At 36.9% G+C, this 21,398-nt stretch overlaps 3 protein-coding genes across 7 annotated transcripts in view; 2 read left to right on the top strand and 1 right to left on the bottom strand.

Moving 5' to 3' along the window:
- Window positions 1-11,440, top strand: part of LOC135219357 (WD repeat, SAM and U-box domain-containing protein 1-like) — a 255,489-nt gene extending 244,049 nt beyond the window's left edge. For both annotated transcript variants that reach the window (XM_064256049.1, XM_064256048.1), the window contains one exon: window positions 1,810-11,440. In XM_064256049.1, the coding sequence (XP_064112119.1) occupies window positions 1,810-1,964 (155 nt within the window). In that variant the 3' untranslated portion in view covers window positions 1,965-11,440. The remainder of the gene's footprint in view (window positions 1-1,809) is intronic.
- Window positions 1-21,398, bottom strand: part of LOC135219358 (WD repeat, SAM and U-box domain-containing protein 1-like) — a gene marked incomplete at its 3' end in the record, with an annotated part of 295,720 nt that overhangs the window by 126,720 nt on the left and 147,602 nt on the right.
- The window catches only part of LOC135219355 (NAD kinase 2, mitochondrial-like), a gene marked incomplete at its 3' end in the record, with an annotated part of 495,179 nt that overhangs the window by 382,064 nt on the left and 91,717 nt on the right, over window positions 1-21,398 (top strand).

Genomic DNA, 21,398 nt, shown 5'->3' with positions numbered 1-21,398 from the left:
TTCTACACAACCCTCCCCTCTCTCTTCACTAACTACGCGTATATTATGATATTCTGTAATAATACTTGAGCGATTTTTCTTCGTCTGTATGTTAGCGAGATGTTTTCCTTGTCTTTTCCTCATTGGCATGATGAAGTTCTTGCCGAAACATACATAAACATACGTAAAAGCAAGCGAATGTCAGAGGTGAAATGGAACGAGTAGACTGCTTGAAGTCTGTGATCGCACTAAATCATGACTGGACTTAGTAGCTGAGCCTGAAGTCTCCTTCTCGACTCGGGGAATGTCTACAGATGCCATTTCTCCCAATTTCTTTGACAATAATTATCAAAATTTACGATAATAGAAGAAATATTGCATTTTCTTGTACGGATCAATGTTTTAGGCTTATTGAGTTACGTTAACTAATTACCCTGTAACTACGAAAGTAAGAGGAATTTTGACGAAATATTTCGTATACGTATTCTCAATTGCCATATGAAGCTCCATGAATTTTTTCATGACTGCATTTTTCGCCCTATACCACCATATATAGGGGTTCCGGCCTGCCCCCCTTAAACAAGCCACCATTAGTTTGATGCGCCGCCCCATGTATTGTTTACAACTTCAAGACAGCAAAACTTATACCATATGTCCTTTGTTTTTATGAAAATAGTTATTAGTAACAAAAATATGTGAATATTAGTAAAAAAAAATATGTGAATACATAAAGGAATAAATAATATTTTTTAAATATTCCACTTGAGAAGGCTCTACCAAGCCAAAACTTTTAATAAAAGCAATATGTTTGTCATGCACAAATTCCTTACTGTGTGTGTGTGCTTGAGAGAGGTGATACAGTTTTGATAATTTCTTTTATGTAACTGTGTATTTACCTATTCGATATGCCACCCATAAGATCATATGATGCTAGAGGTAAGAAGTACAAGCATAAATCTTTTCTTTAATTATGCTAGAAAATGTTTATTTCATTAGCGAGTAGTTTAGTGTTCATTTTCCTCAATATATGGCGGTGTGCTTTGTTTACATTTTGACAGGGACAATCAAATCCACAGTGATCGCCAAAATTCATTCATTATTTTTTTCATTTCACTATCCTCTCCAATCGACATAAATAATGAAGAAACTTATAGAAATTAATTACGAATGAGAAGTTTAGTACTGTAATTGACTTATGATTGCTAACTCAGGAAGGTAGGCTAAATGTGTTAAAGTACACTATTTTAGAGAAAATTATATAGTATAACCTTATAAAATGATGGAATTAAAATATAAGTAATAATATGATAAAAAGCAGTAATAATATGATAAAAAGCAGTGTCATAACATAGCCAAGTAGTAGGCTAAGTCGGAAACTAGGCTATTTGTATGTGGAATTACCTTGCAGGGCTAAGTTTACCTAGAGGCTTCATTTTTTAGGGATGTATTCTATATTCTGGGATTTTCTGTGGTTCGGCAGTGGCCTGGTCCCAAGGTTTCTGGATTTAAGAGGTTGGACTGTACACCAGTTGAATGCATCCTTTACAGTTATTTGTTTTTTAGTAGGATCTACTTTTAACATCTTCCCAGTCAAGAGATTTGTACTTCTTTTAAGCAAATATTCTGCTGTAGTAAGGTTATTAATTTTATAACAAACTCTTGTTTCGTAGACTTTTCAAAACAATTTATTTTTACAAAAAATGTTGTTTATATATGGAATTACTAAAGGCAAGATACATGAAAATACTTATGATATTGATCTAATGATTAAAGATTCAATGATATACTACATGTGTTTGAAGTTGAACTGAAGATCACTTTCCTTTACAGATGGTTTTACATATGAGAGGGTAGCTTTAGAGGCTTGGCTTGCTGATGGAAAACGAACTAGTCCAATGACTAATGAGAAGTTAACTCATCTAACGCTCACTCCAAACCGCACTCTTCGAACACTAATTCAAAGGTACAAAGAAGAGAGCATATGATTTCTTTTTTTTGGTAATTTATTATGTAGGGGATGGAAGAAAATATATTCCTAGGCAGGAATGAGAATGCATTAATTGTGATATTGTTTAAATATAAAAATTCAAAGAAACAATTGTGATATTTAAGACTGTTGTTGTAAATCCACTTTAGTTACCAATAATTTCTTACCAATGTGCATTGCAATATTAAAAGTAAAATGGTGATTTCATGAATTAGCATGATTTTTAGACAAAAGTTACAGTAACTAATTTTCTACATGTTACCATGACAGGCTCAGCAGATTTTAGTAAAGATTTTAAGTTGCCATTGGTGACAATTTTTCTATGGAACAACGCCTTAATTAAATTATTAAATGTTTGTGACTCAGGAAACTACCATTAACAGGCAGTCCCCAGTTAACGGCGGGGGTTCTGTTCCCGGCCAAGTGCCACTAGCTGAAAATCGCAAATAGTTATGGTGATAAATGGCTTTTATGATGTTGTAAGTGCCAATAAACCACTTATCGGTATCAGTGAACTGCTTACCGAAGGTGATAAACCGCTTATTGACAGCGATAAACCGCGTACCAACTGCAATAAACCGCTTTCCAATGCCGATAAACCGCTTACCGTCACCGAAAATCTGGGTAATGACGTCGTTAGCCAAGTGCCGTAAAACTGGAACGGTGTTAACTGACACACCAATGAGAGAGAACTGCCTGCATTATTAAAATAAGAACTCAAATTAAATTTTGGTAACAAATACATTACTGTTGGAAATTTCCAAATTATTGTCTTGTAGGCTAACTTTAAATCAAAACATACCAACATGATCTTAAAAGTTTTGAAAGAGAGACACCTTAGTCAACACTAGAAATCATTGGCTTAGAAGATATAAGTGTTCTATATTTTGGATCTAAGTCACTTTACTGTTATAGCTTATCAGTTAATGCTTAAATGTTTTATTATATTAGCCTAATTTTCCTTGTAATTATCACTTAGGAAACAATATTCACAAAGGAGTACAGTGGTCCCCCCGTATTCGCGGGAAATGCGTACCACACCCCCCCGTGAATAGTTAGAACCCGCGAATGTTTGGAACCCCTATGAAAATGCTATAAACAGCCTATTTTGTTAGTTAAAACTCAAGAAAAACCCACTAAAAATGTTCATACTTGGTTTTTTTAATAGTTTTATCACAAAAAGTGCATTTTATGATGAAATTCATCAAAAAAACCAGGAATTTGTGGATATTTATCATAGAAAAATACCGCGAATGCGCGAATTTTCCGCGAATAATGCGGGGAAACGTTCCCCAGAGAAATCCGCGAATGTGTGAGTCCGCGAATCTGGAGAACGCGAATACGGGGGGTCCACTGTAATGTCAAATATAAGAAGTTAATCAGTTCCCTCTACAACTCTAAAACACAAAAATTCATGACAGGTAAAATCTAAGGGGCTTGTCAGAAAAGCAATAACAGTTGATTTAATATGAAAAATATAGCAGTCTTTCCGTGAAAATGTGTTGTTAAGTCGTTGTTGAATTTTATATTTTCCTGTACGTATCAAGGAGAGTTTGAGAATCCTGATGACAGGTGCATCTTGCTTGAAGTAATGCTCAGTAGTAAACATGTAAGTACATGAATGATCATTTTGTCTTTAATTGCCAATGGTATTAATAACTTCTGAAAAAGGACTCTTATTTTCAAATTTCAGAGATGCATTGCAGAATGTAGATTTTAGTTTGCTTACATGAATAATAATAATGCAAAAGAACATATTGCTTTAGTGTAGATGTATCAGCTGAGGCATTGTAATTTGAAGATAAAACATTTCAACCCTTTTTGTTAAATGATAAAAGTTTAATAGGACCTTGACCTCAGTTTCTGTTAATTTTCTCTTGTACTTCTGTGATGATGATGGAGCTAGTGGGAAAAGTTCAGGCCAAAGGAGGGGGAGGATAGGCAAAGACAGATTTATCCCAAAGGAAAACATTAGTGCTACCATAAAATATATGATATTGCCACCTACTTATTCATTGTTAAGAAGTTAATGCTTGTTTTAATTAGGTTGAAGTCTTTGATTTTTCATGTTAAAACTAATTAGTTGATGCTATCATGTCAGTACCTGGAAGTGGAAATCTGCACTTTCAGCATGCTGGCAATCACAGACTATATGCACAAAGTCCATCATGTGTCCATATGTGATGAACGTATATTGTAGTTCCTGTGGCTTACGCTTTTTCAGATATCTGTAAAGATTCTTTGAAAAGAACAATTAACACACTGCTTGAGGTTTAGTCCAATAATACAATTCTGCTAAGCACCTTACACTGCATCATTTTGTAAGGAGTCATGTGATTTCAGTAGCAATAAGATTGTTGTGTTACAGAAGATACTTAAAATTTTTAGCATTTTTCCATAAAGCCAGACATAAATGTCATCATTGAATTGTTATGAAAATGACCAACTCTTGTTCCTCTTTGTGTCCAAGGGGTTTAGGTTGTGATACATGTGTGGAGAATCTTCTCAGTGTTTTTTCAAAGATATATTTCTGATTCAAAATAGGATTTCAGTGCATACATGAGTGTTCGTTTGTTTGCTAAGGCATGCAAATTGTCATGAAATTGTAAGGCATAAAAAAATGGCTTAGTTGCTTTAGCATACAACTTTAATTTTTTTTTTATCTTTCTTCAAAGCAAAGGCTTTCCATAGGTTACTACAGCAGTGACATTCAGATATAAACATGAGAAGGTTCACAAATAAAGACCCCCTATCAATATAAAATAGTTTAAAGTCATTAAGTGTAACTGGTATATCCCAGGAATTTTTCATACCTTTTGGAGTACTTGCTTTATTTTTGTACAGTTTGCACAGCAAAAGAATTTGAATGGCTTTTATGAAGTCAGCTTTTTTATATTTAAGAAGTGGAATTTTCTAGTCAGGATTTTAGAGTGCATGTATAACACAGTCACAAGTCCTCAAAATAACATTTGGTCTTCTCTGTGTACCATGTGCATGAGATGAGGTATGATCTGTTAAATTTCCTTGTCATTAAAGTCTAGTTATATTATTTAAAAAGATTTTTACACAGTGAATGATAGATAAGTATATTTTATTTTTGAGCCATAATCAAAACATTATTAGTTTACACTTCAGTTGACCATTTTATTTAATAGTAAAGGTAAATTATAACTTATGACCAACAAATACAACTATTAATGTATAAAAATTATATTCTTTAAAGACTGCATTCTGATTATGTTTGATCTAAATGCAAATGAAGGGAAAATTCCCTATTGTTGCTTCCTTAAAATTATAGATAATACTAGTTGCTAAATTGGTTTTGGTAAAGTTTTTGTATGAAGTAATACAGTGTCAAAAAATTGATTTTATTTCATTGCTCATCTGGCATTAAAAGTTTTTGCTTGTTATCTTAATGCTGGATTTACATAGCGGAAGGTGCATTGCTATATGTATGCATTGCATTTATTTTACTAATTTCCACTGACATGTTGACATTCCAGAACTTATAGGATTTCTTTTACTGTATACTGTATGATGTGGCTGTAATTTGTGATTCATGACTGCCATTTTCATAAAACTTGGCATTGCAGGGCAGAAATTGTCATCAAAAGCCCATGTTTTATAAATCTTGCAGATTAGATGAAATTTTGCTGAGGTCTGTTGCTGCTGTGTTAACATTTTGGGCTAAATTAATGCTTATTGGGTTTGGATTTTCTTAATGAAAATTGCATTTATATACAGTAAATCTTAAGCAGTGAAACTGTTATGAGAGTGCTTTCTCTTGTGACTAACTGTTCCAGTTGTTGATGCTAGGATACTATGTGGAGAAAGTCTCCGTTAACAATCATGTTATGGCACATTATATGGATGGTCATTTTGGGCATTATATGGATGGTCATTAAACAATTCTGGTACAATTCTCCTTGGAAGTAATGTACCCCAAGAGTGATAGAAACACCTCCACTTCTAGTACTTCTCAGCAAGTTTTAAAGCACCTGGAACTAAATGTAGCAGTTGGCCTGCCTTTATGATTGGTCCCAACATGTGACATCACAAAGATAAAAGGCAGGGAGAGTAGACTGGCACCTCCAGGTACTCAGTTTGAGAGATTAAAGGCAATTTATGGTTAAATTAGCAGCAAATGGCAGTTTATACTTGTCTCATCTTATAAGAGGCTGTTTTGTTTCAACATCATGAAGGATTAGCATTGTAGTTTATAGCCTTCTACTAGAAGATCTTGATTGCCAGAAGTGGGCTAAGTAAAAGCTCATCTTCATTTGTGATTGAGAACAAATTGGGTGGTGAAGGATGCAGTATTAAAGTTGTAACAACTAACTGTCTACATCTTAGCCGTGAATTCAGGGTAGGAAGAAGGCCCTATAGACTAGCTGCCTTTCAAATGGGTGAAATTCCAGGATAATCCATGAAGTTTACCTGTTTGTTTTGAGGAAGCTTGCCAAAACGAAGACCTTGATAGTCAAATCCAAAGGAGATTTTTGGAAGAAGTTCATAAGGCAGCTGTAGTAGCTCCTAGAGAGTAGGGGAAAGATCCTAGATCTTTTAGAACTATGAAAAACTTCATACGCAAAGTGAAATGAGATTAGTAAGAATGCAGTTATTTTTTTTGGATCAGAAGCCAATAGCTTCTTGTGCTCATGAAGTAAGACAAAGAAAAGTGTAGTTAATGGAAAAGTGGCATTAACCCAGTTAATACCCTTTTAGTCACACCAACAGGAGCATCCTTTCCACTTACCATGATAGTGATTGGCTGTTTTATGTTTTGGAGATCTCTTTTGCAGTTTGTGTTGTGTAACCTCCGGGTATTAAGATATAGACTATCAAGACTTCTGTGAAACGGGAGTTGTTCTAGGTTTTTTTACCCATGCCCATTGACTGCAGAACTATCTTATTACAAGAGAAAATAGATCCTACTGATCAGCCATCTTTGAATTCAACAAAGCATGAAAGGCATCCAGGGTGCTGTATATGTGCAACATTGCATCTGTCCTTCAAGTTGCCGGGTATGGTTGAACTAAACAATAAACTAGAAGCTTGTTTTTTTTATGAATGTCAAACAGGTATGAATGTCAAACAGGTTTATCAGCAGCCTGCCTACAGTTGCCAGAGAGCCTTAAATACCTCATAGTTTTTGACAACTCTGTTAGAAAAACCTGCCCACTCTGCTTGCTCTGTCTGCCATCACTTTGTGCCTTTCATGGATGATCCTTGGCTTGATTTTTGTTATCTCTTCAGCCAATACAAAGATTTCAACACTTGTATGATATAGGTTTTGCCTTCTTGGCTTTGCAGACATGCATTTTACATTATAAAATTCCTGTAGGCAAACATTTTTTTTTCAGAGCTTTTAAATGACATACAATGAACTTGTTTTTTGCCTTCATAACTTAACAGATATCAGTTTCTCTTTCGTTGTAATTTTTTACAAGAATTATTGCCCTAGTGCAACTTTTATATTTCATATGAATTCTTTAAACAAAATTTGTCCCCTCTTCATTCAAAGATCAGTTCCTCAATGAATGAGTGAGTTGCATGCTCGCCTATCAATCTGGTAGCCCGAGTTCACTTCCCGCTCCTGCCAGTGAGGAACCAGAGGAATTTATTTCTGGTGATTAGAAATTCATTACTCAATATAATGTGGTTCAGATCCCACAATGAGTTGTAGGTCCCGTCGTTAAGTAACCAATTGGTTCTTAGTCACGTAAATTAAAATCTAATCCTTCTGGCCTGCCCTAGGAGAGCTGTTTATTTTTGGTAATATTTTCTATATTAAAGTACAGAAATTTTGCATTTCATCTGAATTCAGTCCATGTTCTTAAACCAATTATTATTAGGTAGTTGTAGGATACTTGATTATTATGGTTTTATTGTATGATACTGCAATAAATAAGATTGAGTATCCTAGCATGAAAAGTAACTGTACACAGGCAGTTCACAGAGAAATGTCAAGTGCAAACACAATCAGTGAGAGATGGGTGAATCATGGTTGGGGTGTTATATACCAAAAAATATATGTACAATATATAGTTTTATTTATAGTGGTGGGATTGAGAAAATAGGAAACCCAACCATGGTCAGCACACTGAAAAATACTATGGTAAGCTTAGTGGTGCCATTAAGGGTTTCATCATTCACATATCATTGTTTTTTATAATCTTCATAATATTGAAATAGGGTAAAAAAGCAGAACAGTATTTTGTGATATATTAAGGGGGCAGGGTAAAAGGCAGCATAGGGATAAATGCTAATAAAGCAACAGATCTGTATAAAAAGGTTGAGTCAATATACCATTGGTAGAAGACACACTATCATGTCAGTTGAGCAGTTTACTTACTTCAGTGATTATCTCACTGATGCATCACCGTAAACACAGGGAGTGCCTAGCACATGGGCTTCCTTCTTGTTTTTCAGAAAACATTGGCAAAAGTTCATGGTGCTCGGTGCTAAACTTTACAGATAAGATAGACACCAATATATGTATTACATTAGTACTTTACTTGGATTAGGTCTATAAATAATGAACTTTATGCATTGCAAAGTTTACCTGCCATTGTTAGTGTGGTTGTCACTTGAATGATGCATGTAATTGTCCAGTTTGTAAGTTATAAGCATTACAACATTGCTCACATATTTGAAACAAGTATTGTATTTTATAGTTAGTGTGAGTTCCTAAATATACTGTATGGTGTCATAAAAAAAGAAGTTACATATTGTATTTGAGAATCTGATTCATTCTATACGATATTTAATTGTTTTTTCAATGATAAATACAGGTGGTCCCCAGTTATCAGCAGGGTTTCTGTTCCTGACCGCGCTATAAAGCGAAACATGAAGGTCTAAGGGAGTAAAACATTCTTGTGGCGCTTATGGCGGCAATAAGCGGTTATAGGTGCCATAAGTGTCTCAGGGCCATAAGTATGTTTTACACCCTTAGACATTCATGCTTCACTTAATGGCGATTTTTGCTTTATGGTGTGCCATAGCGGACGGGTGGTGTGGCGCCATAAGAAACCTTATTTTTTAATGAATATTTTCGAAAACCGTCATAGAGCAAAGCAGCTGATAAGCAGGGACCATCTGTAATTTACATTTTCTTTTTGTATCTAATTTATAAATATTGTTGCCTTTGTAGAATATTGTACTATAAGTTTTGAATATTTATCATCTCATGATTGGTTAATTTACATCTCAAAGGAAAGGTACTGGAACATTTGTACTTTAATAAAGAAAAGATTTTCTTCATTATACAATTTATTGCCAATAATCTAATGCTAAAAATTTGGTAAGACGTATAGTAATTTTATCCACTTACACCATTATGTAAAACAACTCATGATTAAAGATGGCAGACTGCGAAAATAATCGGTAAACTAATCATGAATCTGGACTTTATTTAACCTTAGTAGGTTCATTTACCTAAGGTCAAGTTGTGTTTGTTGTATTTATTTAATTAATGGTAGCTTAATTTCCTTTGAGATTTATGTGCTGTGTATATAATTAAATTCTATTGATTATTGTATGATTGTTCACCGAATCTTAAAGAGGAAGGCTGCATAGCTCGTTTGTCCTCTATGATGATTATGATGTTTTTGTTAGGACTCATTAACGGTTGTGTTATCTTTGGTATTTTGAGAAAAAAAATTTTATCTGTACGTATAGCAGAGTAGGTACTTTGACTTCAATCTTAACAATTTTACTTCTAAATCCGACAAGACTAGAGATAATCAACACTCACTATAGCATATGTGTGTGTTTTTTTGTTTTTTTTAGTATACATTCCCTGTAGAAAACATTGATTTTCTTGTGAGAAGTTGACTTCATAAAATGTATTTCCAAGAAGTAAGAGTTGGACATGAAATAGGATGGTTCCTTTCCTTGAAAAGACATATGGATCATGGAATCTTAAGTACTAATACATTATCATGAAGTAGCCTGTAAGCCAAGTAGTTCATAACGAAATTTTGAAATGCTCTAAATGACCCTTTTAGAATATTTGAAATTTGTCCGGTTTTGTAGATGTTACTGCTGTTGTAAAGAAGTTTCCCATAAATATGTCAGTTTGTTTATGCAACAAATATACACATACACATTAGACTTGCCTTATTTGGTTAGTAGAAGTAGATAATTTTTATTTCAGAAAATTACTTTTTATCTTTTCATTACTTGTAAATTAGAATCCTAACTACAAAAAAAAAATTAAATTGATTACATAGTCCTGATACTCTACACAATTTTGTTAAACATTAGTGAACATCTTGTACAGTAACTTATTAAGGGATAAGATAAGCAATTGTAAATTACAAAAACAATTAGGAATTTCATTCACTGATCTAAATTCTTATTAGAGTTATATGTATTTTTCTGTTTATAATGGTACTTTTTGCATTTAAAATATTAATTTGTATATTGTATAGTGCTGTTATGTAGCTGAATAATACCAGTGATAAGGTGAAGCTCTAGTCATGCTATAAGATCTACAATAACTTTGCAGAGTGCCTTGTATTCATAGCTACTTCCTTTGCATTCAATATGGATAAGTAGTCTTAAGTTTATATGTGCAACATAGATATTTTCCTTTTTTATATTTATTTATTGAAATATTGATATAAGCATGCAGGTCTTACTGCCCTATATTACCTCTACAGATTGTTTAGATGAGCCATCTTGTAATAACTCAACCCATACTACATAAAAAATAACTGCCCATATATTTCCTTAAATTCAATTTCTTGTGAAACTTAAGTTCCTTTTTTGTCAAGGATTTTTCTGTCTTTTCAAGGTTTCAGATTAATTTCAAAATTAATATTGTTCTACCTTGTCTATGCAATCAACTGCTAGTATAATTACTGGTATTTACCTCAAGTAGTTTCAAGAAAGAACTTTGGCAGTGAGTAGGGAATGCTCTCAGGCACCTCAGTTTTTATGGTTTAATTTCATGAGGAGAAAGAGTAAGATTGAGCTGGAAGATTTACCCTCATGAGAGTTTCAAGATTTTAAACACTAAATATTGAAGTTAACCCTAATTAAACTTTATTCTGGGCAGTTGTAAAAATAAAATGTATATTGGAACCATATCATCAACTCTGTATTAATATCTTGGATTTAGTGCTGTTGAAACTTCCCATCAACATGACCTGCATTGTAGTTTTCTTCATTAGTATTGTTCAATTCATTATTGCTAATATGTTGTTAACAACTGACTGATTTTTTTACCCTGTAAAATTTGATGTATTATGTTTGAAAACAAATCACAAAACTTGTAGTCCTTGTATTTTTCATAGATCTATTTGACTACCTTGGAAGATGGTGTATATGTGTGAATTGCTATATTCTTAAGTTATACACTATTGTTAGCTTTATTTATAAAACTGACTAATTGAAATGAGAATGTAGTTGATGTGTATATGTACTGGAATACATTTTGCACTTTTCATACACAATATTGAGAAGTAATGGTTTTTTATTTTCCATGCCAAAATTTGTATTTTTCATAGCTAACAAACCTGCAGTCTGAACATTAGGATAAATTTTCTGGCACCAGCTGGAAACTGGCTGAAAGTTAATCCCATGTATAAAGACCTCAGATTTGTATATTAGGAAAAATACAAATTATTTAAAAATTTGTCATTTTAGAAGTTAATGTTTACTTTAGAAATATTTTGTTTTGACATAACCCATTACTTTACACAAGCCTAATCTTGTGGTCCACAGCTCTCCATACATACTCCAGAATTTCAAGATGACTTCCACCTGGTTAAGAAAACATATCTGGGCTCCAAAGTTAATACCTCGCAGAAAATATCCACTCCCTATATATATTATTAATAGGGCTTAGTTTTTCCAGACCTCCAAGTCTTAAGTACTCTTCTTGGGCTGGTTCTCAGGGATTAATCCTGAGAAAAAAAAATTTGTTCATATACGAAACAAACCTTCGGTCTTAACATTAGGATAAATACTCAGCGCCAGCTGGAAACCGGTAAAGTTTAAAATAATTATGTACGCAAGGGACTATTGGCATCTGTGCTTGGTCACGAGACATGTGGAGCCACCCACATACCCCTCATTAACTCGTGACCCCATTAGTTATTTTCTTACCGCCTTTAAGTGAGGACGTGCTTTGCTCCGTCCTTTTAAAGCCGGTTTAGTTTGCCCCCGGTTGTTTTCAATTTGTTTGGAATTCCTGGGTATGTGAACATGAAGCCTTCTCATGCTGCGAGACTTCCTGGATATCACAAGAAGCAGATAAATGGCCTGTTATTTTCTTTGACGGTTTCGACGTCGAAGACTCATCGTTTAGTAAGTCATAGGTGAAGAAACACTTAAGGTACGGTTAATTCGTTACCTTTGCTTTGGAATATCGCATATTCATAAGGATTGCCTGTAATCCAAAGCTTTGATGTATCTGGATGTGCTTTGGCAAGTAATTATGACTAATTGTGCTCCTTTCCCTGCGGGGAGAGGTGTGCATCCCATCTTGTTTTCGTTCCAGATACGTGGGTAGAGAGGATGCAGGTGTGCGGTAGGCGTTAGGTTTATCAGGAGAACCAACCTAAGAAGGACAGTTGGTTTGATGTATGACGTCATGTTGCCATCCAGGATCCCACGTGATGGATGTCCCTTTTATCCTAAAATGCACTGAATGGCGGTCGGATGCGTCGCCAACTGTAAAGAAGCCGATAGTGCAACAAGGCAGCCTTTAATGTCAGGTTGCTATGCCTACGAGAATAACATCAATAGCCTTGCACTTCTGGTAGGGTGCTGGCTTCGCATTCAAGATACTCAGTGACGTCATAAACATGGCGACCACCATGATGTCACTTCACAGCTGCGGTCTACATGAAGACATGCTTCAATTTTCATTTCGAGATACAAGAGTACTTTACAGCTATGCTTTTGGATTGGAGGTTTTTAATGCACATTGTTTTTGAGAGAAATTACAAGCGTTAGGAGATATACAGTGGTCCCCCCGTATTGTCTTGTCGAGACCCCCCGTGAATAGTTAGAACCCGCGAATGTTTGGAACCCCTATAAAAACACTAAAAACAGCCTATTTTGTTATTTACAACTCAAGAAAAACCACTAAAATTTTTCATACTTGGTTTTTTTAAATCGTTCTATCACAAAAAGTGCATTTTATGATGAAATTGATAAAAAAAACTCAGGAATTTGTGGATATTTCTCATAGAAAAATACCGCAAATGCGTGAATTTTCCGCGAATAATGCGGGGAAACTTTCCCGAGAGAAATCCGCGAATGTGTGAGTCCGCGAATCTGGAGAACGCGAATACGGGGGCCCACTATAAGTCACATAATGGAAAAGACACAAGTCTTTCCTCTGTATCCTTCTGCTTAAGCATCATCAAGCTTAGGCGACTGGCTTTGATGCCAGTGCGTTCTCCTGCCAATCCTGGAAAAATAGGGACTTCGTAGCTGATCCTAGAGCCAAGAGGAGAAGTTTCTTCTCCATCTTCGAGCCAGGATTGTCACATCCCTATTATATGAAAGTACAAGAAGTAGTTGTAATTGTCAAACAAGTGAATGATGGAAAGTTAGTCTAGTGTGGCTGCTGTGAAGAGTTGGAAAAGGCTAGAATCAGGGACTTTGTGACTGATCCTCGTGCCAAGAGGAGAAGAATAATTTCTTCATCTTCAAGCCAGGACTGTCACATCCTTGTGAAGTAGAAATGCCACAAAAGGTTGGGTCTCTTGATCTTGGCTGCAAGAGTACCATAAACAGCCTCACACTTCCATCAAGCGTGTTGATGTTATAGCCAAAACCGCTTGCAAATGGCGGTAGTCATGACATCACAGCCTACTGATTCTCAATTTACTTCGCTGCCTCCAGAACCTAATACGCTTTCTGACTCATTGGTACACACAGTAATGAAGAATAAACAGGATTTAGAGATGAAAATGGCTAAGTAAGACAAAAAGAAAAGGCGTGATTCGTCTTCTTCTCTAGATGGTGTCATAGCTAAGTTCGATGGCATCAATGAGTGTACCAGTCAAGTGTTGGAGGATATGGGATTTCGTGACTGATCCTCGGGACAAGAGGAGAAGAGTAAATTCTTCTTCATCTTAGAACCAGGACTGTCACAGCTCAATCAGCAAGAAAATCAAGAAGTCAGTGGCTGGTAAGCTCAAAGCAATCGGACAAAGCCATTTACAAGAGTCCGAACGAGCGAAAGCGTCGACGGTCGCTGGGCTAGCGGCCGACGTGGAGTTGCCAGTGGTGACTACAAAGAGTCTAAGAGAGTCTACAATGCCGTTGCTGAACTTGATGCATACGCTGATGCTTTTACAAACGTTTTCCATGGACCCTAGATGTCAGAGTAGTGAAATATGGTAAAATTGCTCTCATATTTGTATATAGGATTGCAAAGAGATACCTTCTCAAATCCTACTGACTATAATATTTTCAAGATCGAGCCATCAGTGGCCATTAAAGATCAAAGGTGCCGAGGCCGTATGGTTGGACGACCATGACACATGCAAATAGATACCTTCTCAAATCCTACTGAATATTCGGGATTGAGCCATCGATGGCCATTAAAGATTAAAGTTGCCATGGCTGTATGGTCAGAAGGCCATGACGTATGCAAATAGCTACCTTCTCAGATCCTGCTGACTATTTGAGATCGAGCCATCAGTGGCCATTAAAGATCAAAGCTGCCGTGGTCGTATGGTCGGATGGCCATGACACACCTGGACGTTTATCAGAGGGTAGGAGTGAGTTAACGTCTCCTGTGGCTGAACACAGTGCATTGGAACCGGAGGGAAAAGAAAACCAAGAGTTTCTGGCTTCGTATGAGGAGGTGATTGATTTGTTTAGTCAATTCAATAACCTTTCGGGGAGCACGGAGACACCTGCCAGCATGCTTCCCTCGGGGACTGACATGGTGTTTCGTTTGAAAAAGGATACATAAGTGTATGGATTACCTTGTTCTAGTCATGTAGAATCCATTTTACAACACGAAAAATGCACGGATTGATGGAAGGATATGGATACATACTTCTTAGTAATCGTATGCAGGTAAGAAGAATTCCCATGTTTTATATACTTGTTGGTATAAGCTGGTTCCTTCCTATAAGAATATTGACCAAACGCTTCGACTCTTACACAAGTAGTTAAAGTTAATCGAAAGCTTGGTTCCTTCGTAAGTATTGTAGAACCGTTCTTCTTAATGAAATTGAATGGAAACTTGAGTTGAAAGGAATAGGTGAATGTCTTTCTTTCGCCACTTAAGGTAGCCAAGCCTAAGTAGGGCACTTGTAACCTAAGATGCTATGGCCAGGATAATTGGGTCATACCTTTTAGCCTAACAAGTGGATATATTCGTAGCCTATTCCAGCCAGTTCGAGTCTACTGCTACTATCTTAGTTAATCTGAGTAGTAGTTCTTAGCTTAGACTGTCCGAACTAACTGGTTTGGGTATGCATTTGCTGGCTTGGGCCAGCTAATGGCTGCGGTTTGGCTTTCGAATCTGCATTTGCTATCTTAGATTAGTCTGAGTGGTACAATTCTTAGCTTAGCCGGGTCCGCTTAGCCTAACTCATAGGTTAGGTGGTTCCGACATACATGTCAACTTAGCCTAACAGTGGGTTGATGACTTAACATGATCTGGTTGCTTGAACATGCCCTTACTATCTTAGGTTTGGTGAATTTGAAACACTTTTACCACCTCAGCCTAGAAGGTTGTGGTTGTAGCCTAGCATGGATAGCCCAAACTTTCTTGAACGGCTTTACCCTAACCTAAGTCATGTAGTTTTTAGATTAAGCTAGTCTATACTAGCCTAGCCTAGTTAAGTGTACATCTCGGATGGACCTAACCTACCCTAAGTGATGGAGGAGTTAGCCTAGCCTAATTGGAAGTGTTAACATAGCCTAACCTAACCAAACCAGGGTCCTAGCATAATTGTTAGAGTTAACATAGCCTAACCTAACCAAACCAGGGTCCTAGCCTAATTGGAAGGGTTAACATAGCCTAACCTAACCAAGCCAGGGTCAACTGGTCTTGCCAACTTAAAATAAGTTAGTCAATTCTTAATTGACTATACCTACTTAGACTAGTCCAAGTGGTTGTTGGCTAAATTAACCTGGAATCTGCAAATGGGTCTCTCCCATACTAGTCTAGTTTCTATATTGAAGTCATGAACCTAACATAGAGGGTTCGAGCTTCAGTTGGCTAGAGCAAGGCATTAGTACCTCATCATATCTGGAAGGGGAAAGTGGGGAGTTTACCATTCTTCAAGAGTGAGGTAGGGTGAATTGACGTTGGGTACAATTCTGGGCTAGGTTACTCGAGAATAGAACCATGATGGTTTCTGGCAATATAGGATTTCCCTTTGGAGGGTAGCATATTGAACATATGCCCGTATATTGTAACAGGTAACCGCATAAGGTGTTTTGTGGTTGGGATCTTAGTTTTTACAAAAACACTGAGCTGTTTAATGGCTCTCCTAGGGCTGAGGGCTGCCCTGAAGGATTGGATATTTTTTACGTGGCTAGGAACCAATTGGTCACCTAGCAACGGGACCTGCAGCTTATTGTAGGATCCAAACTGCAGTATATCGATAAATTATTTTCTATCACCAGAAATAAGTTCTCTGATTCCGCGTTGGCCAAGATGGGAGTAGGACCTCGGACCACCGGTTTGGCAGATGAGTGCACAAACCCCTCGTCCAGAGAGGAACTCGTATAATGGAAAAACCATGTAATAGCTGTCTCAGGTGTTTCACCCTTTGAGGCGCCTGAGGATTCCATTTGCGTAACCTGGAGGTTACGCAAACTCTAGGTTCTACCTGTTCCGCCATGTCCCGAACGGAAGGATGGGTTCCAGTAGATAAGGAGGACCCAGGATGAGTGACTGATAAAGTTTATCGTAGCACAATCATCGCTACCAGCTTCGTTTGGGGAAGAGGCACCACCGATAGGTAGAATTAATATCTCAAGGTCTGGAGGTTGACCAGTATCCCCTTTCAAACTATAGTTCTCAGTTTTTGGGTGCAGAGTGTTACCTCAGACATAACACGACTCCAAAGGTAGTTAGCTCACATATACAGAATGATTCTTTGGCCGTGACTGCCTGTATAGTGGACATTTCTGTCCATTAAATGCATTCGGTCAGTAGACAATGATCTGGTGGAGAGGTGGTCAGAACAGAGGGAAGAATCTCTGTAATTACATGTTTACATGCATGGTGATACACATTGGACTGGTGATTGGGCATGTGAATATCGCTTCACACAGACTAATCTTCAGATGAATCAGGAGCAGTGAACTGGATGGGGCACATAAGAACTCCAATCTGATAAGTGATAACATACTCTGTATCAGAGTAGCCTTGACGGACTACCACCAGGCACATACATCAGTCACGTTACAGGAAACTGACCTTGGTAGAGTGGGAGTACTCAATAACCAGGGTTTTGACGTAGACTCAAAAGTAGTCTGGAACATCAGTTCCAATTGGCCCCGGAATCCGAAATAATGAGTCAGTGCAGCACAGGTCATGATGACATACATTTCTTTGTCATGCTCAGTACGGTGTGAGTATGTGTGAGGGACCTTCAGCAGGGCCGGCTTTGACTTGGCAAAGTACTCGGTGGTTATAGAAAGAACTACGTCACCTAGTACATTAAGGTGGTAGACGTAAAGGAACAGGCCAAACAGAGGTGATCGGTCAAGCCTACTCCTTGTTTGTCAAGTTGTACCAATGAGGTTATACAGAAGAGAAGGTCATCAGAGGAATATGGGCTTTTTGGTATTTGAGAACATATCTGTTGAAATGATCGTGACGGTTGGTCTGTGAGTGTATCGAAGCTCAGAATTGAGCAATTTTAAGGAGGTGTCTGTCTGTTCATTGAAATTTGAGAGTGGGTTCTTTGTTATGAAAACCACTTTCAATTTCCTGTATATATATATAAGGTTGCCCAGAGGTCCTTGGACACAAAATTCCTTGGGTCCTTTGGTGGCTGCTCAACAAATGGTGTAACTCATCCAGTACCCCTGGTGGGTCAGTTGGTATCTTGTCTAAGATGATGGTATGAATGTGAAATGGAGGAGTTAACTGGCCTCTTTCCTTTTAAAATTTTGTCTTCTTTACTTTGGGCACTAAGAAGAGAGTACCATCATAAGCTGGAACGGACAAGGTACAGGTGAGTGAAGTGGCCGTACTGTTAGGGTTAGTATCGGTAAGAAACCTATCAGTAGCAGGACATTCCTCTTTTTAGCAAGGGGGAGAGGAATGATAACAAACCTACATGAGTGGATGAATTGGTTTGTTAGGGGAACAGATCTTATCTTCCTCGGACGCAATGAACTATGACATTGTGTAAAAAAACCCAGAAGTCTGACTCTATGATATTCATATATGTCTTAGATTCGGAAATACTGGTCAGTTGTTTCGTAGAATTCTAGTATTCAGAAAACTGATCAAGGGTGGCAAACTCCCAGTTTGTCAATAGTACTTACCTCCCACCAAGAGTAAGTCTATCCTAATGTTAAGACCGAAGGTTTGTTTTGTATATTAACAAATGACAAATTTTTAACTAATTTGTATTTTTCATAACTTACAAACCTGAGGTCTTAACATACAAAGGCCCACCTCTAACCACCGCTCTATCAACTAACCTGGGTCGGAAGAATAACTAACTGGGTCACGAGTTAATGAGGGGTATGGGGGTGGCTCCACATGTCTCTTGACCAAGCAGAGATGCCAATAGTCCCTTGCATACACAATTATTTTAAACAACCGGTTTCCAGTTGGCGGTGAGTATTTATCCTTATGTTAAGACCTCAGGTTTGTAAGTTATGAAAAATAAAAATGTAAAAAATTTGTGATTTTTAGACTTCATTTACGAAACCAGTTTTATTTTAAAAATTTATGTTGTTAATTGAAAAATCTTTGCTTTCAGCAAGAACATTTTTCATATTTGAACTCCATAGATATCCCTATATATATGTCTGCCCTAAACAGCAAACTTGTGTTTTAGATACTTGCAGATTTTTTTAATTACTATATCCTTTGCCTTCCTATTTATTTTCTTTTAAGTTATAATCCTATGATATTTTAATGTCTTACTTCCCCAATAATGTTACAGTACTGTTTCTATTATAATAGGCGATCATACATTTTGCATGTTAGTGAGAATTCAATATTTTTCAAGTGCTGTGATTGACTAAAGGTTGCCAGTTAATTGTAAGTAGTGGAACCTCTACATACAAAAGTACCTACGTGCAAAAAATTCAGGTTATGAAAGCAAAGACGAAGAGTTTTTTGCTTCTGTATAAGAAAATAATTCAGGTTGTGAAAAGGTAAAATCCAAGATTTACCCGGGCCACCGAGAACAATTTTAAAGCTAGCGCGCCATCAACTCAGTAGACTCGCCACCATCCTCCCGCTCTCCCATTGGTTCCTGATGCTAGTCACCGCCGTAAGATCCTGCTCTCCTATTGGTCAGCATCTGTCCCATCATGCCTCTATGTAAAGACGTTCCTTGACCATTTTTTGTGGCAGCATTATCGTAAACACCTGGAATTCGTTCGTTCACATATATTTCTTTTGTTAACGTAAATTCATGTTAGTGATTTCGCTTTCGTTGTACTGTAAGTTACTTTATCGTGTTGTGTGCGTACTTAATTACTTACGTTATTAGCCATGGGTCCCAAGAATGTTGCTGAAGTTCACGGAAAGAAGAGGATGCTTTCTAAGGAGACGAAGATGGAGATAATCAAGAAGTGTTAATGTTTTCTGCCATTTGTTAATGTGTTTCGTAAAGTTTAGTGCTAAATGTTTTCTGCCATTTTTTAATGTGTTTCGTAAAGTTAAGTGTTCATGTTTTCTGCCATTTGTCCTCTCCTCTGTTGTCACTTTCAGACATCGCCTCACTTGAGAGGTAAGGTTCCACATTTTACTAGTACATACGTATGTACATGTACGTACAGTATTTCTTGTACCCTGTACACTAATACACTTTATTTACAGGTACAGTCATGGTTATGTTAGGTATTGAATGGTCCAAACTATATTTCATTGTTTATTGGTCAATTTAACTTTATTATAAAATATACTGAGGTATTTTAGTAGGGCTTGGAATGAATTAGGCAATTTACATGTAAAACGTAGTTCTAGATACGAAAAAACCAGGTTACGAAGGCCGCTTCGGAACTGATTAATTTCGTAACCTGAGGCACTACTGTACTAGTAAAAATATTTTTTTAACAGCCAAGCCCAAGTCCCTTTAAAGAGGTAGTGCCATTATGCAGCACACTGTAGGCATTACTTAAGGCTCTTGGCTGCATCCCATTGACTCCTAGCTGCAACCCCTTTCATTCCTATTATTACATATAGCATGTCTCATTTTCTATTTGTTCTATGTTACTTTCACCCTATCCTAATTGTTGTTGCAACATTATTTGTAGCACTGAATGACTTCACAGGTTGCAGTGCTTGGCCTTTGGACTAAATTTTTTATTCCAATTCTATCAGCCCTGCCATCTGTTCATTTTGATTTGGTAACCAAGGATTTTTGATGTCTAGACTTGGTGTTTATAATAATCCTGTTTGATATACAATCAACATTTAAGTTCAGTACAGGCAGTTCCCGGTTATTGGCAGGGTTTCCGTTCCAGCGGCCTGATGATAAGTGAAAATCCACAATTTATGGTGCTTACGGTGCTGATAACTGGAAATCGGCGCATTACGGCACGGATAATTGTGATTTTTCGGTGCTAAACAAACAACATAAAACTGGATCACCAATAACTGGGAACTGCCTATATTGTTATTTCACTTTTGGATGATGAGCTTCCATTCACATGACGAACGTTGCCTTGGTGGCTGAAGGATGTTCCATGTTATCTACGTAAGAGATCGATCTTCCAACTGTTACATCCTTCACAAGTCGAATGAATTCGTTCAGTCGGACCCATATGCCTTCATTGTGGGAATTAACAGTCTTTGTGCTTACCTGAAGACTTCAACCCTTCTCAGGTAGAAAGAAATCTTGTTTCATTTACATTCATATTTGGATGCTTTCTAAGAGAATATTAACTTGATTTTGTTTCAAGTTAGTAGTCACAGCTAGTCAGCAGGTTGGTTCATTTACGCTAAAGTTCTTTAGAACCATTTCACCCTGCGCTTACAAAGCAGGATTTGATTAAATCTGATAGTGCAAGGTATTTCTTGGTGCAAGTGTAATTATTTTCTGACTCCATGCATCTACAGATCAGACCTAATCAACTGGTTAGGGTCTTGAGCCTAGACTGAGAAGACTTCAAGAACACTTCTGAATTTTCTTGGTTAAGGAAGGATGAGGATCTATCTCCTGTTTTTCATGAACTAAATGGCATTAGGTTCATTGACTTACTTAGCCTAGCCTGAGTAGTTGCATTTTTAGCCTAGCTTTTA

Source organism: Macrobrachium nipponense, chromosome 1, assembly GCF_015104395.2.
Source record: "Macrobrachium nipponense isolate FS-2020 chromosome 1, ASM1510439v2, whole genome shotgun sequence".
Taxonomy (NCBI): Eukaryota; Metazoa; Arthropoda; class Malacostraca; order Decapoda; family Palaemonidae; genus Macrobrachium; species Macrobrachium nipponense.
Note: the sequence above shows the minus strand (reverse complement) of the source record. Positions and strands in the feature narration are given on the sequence as shown.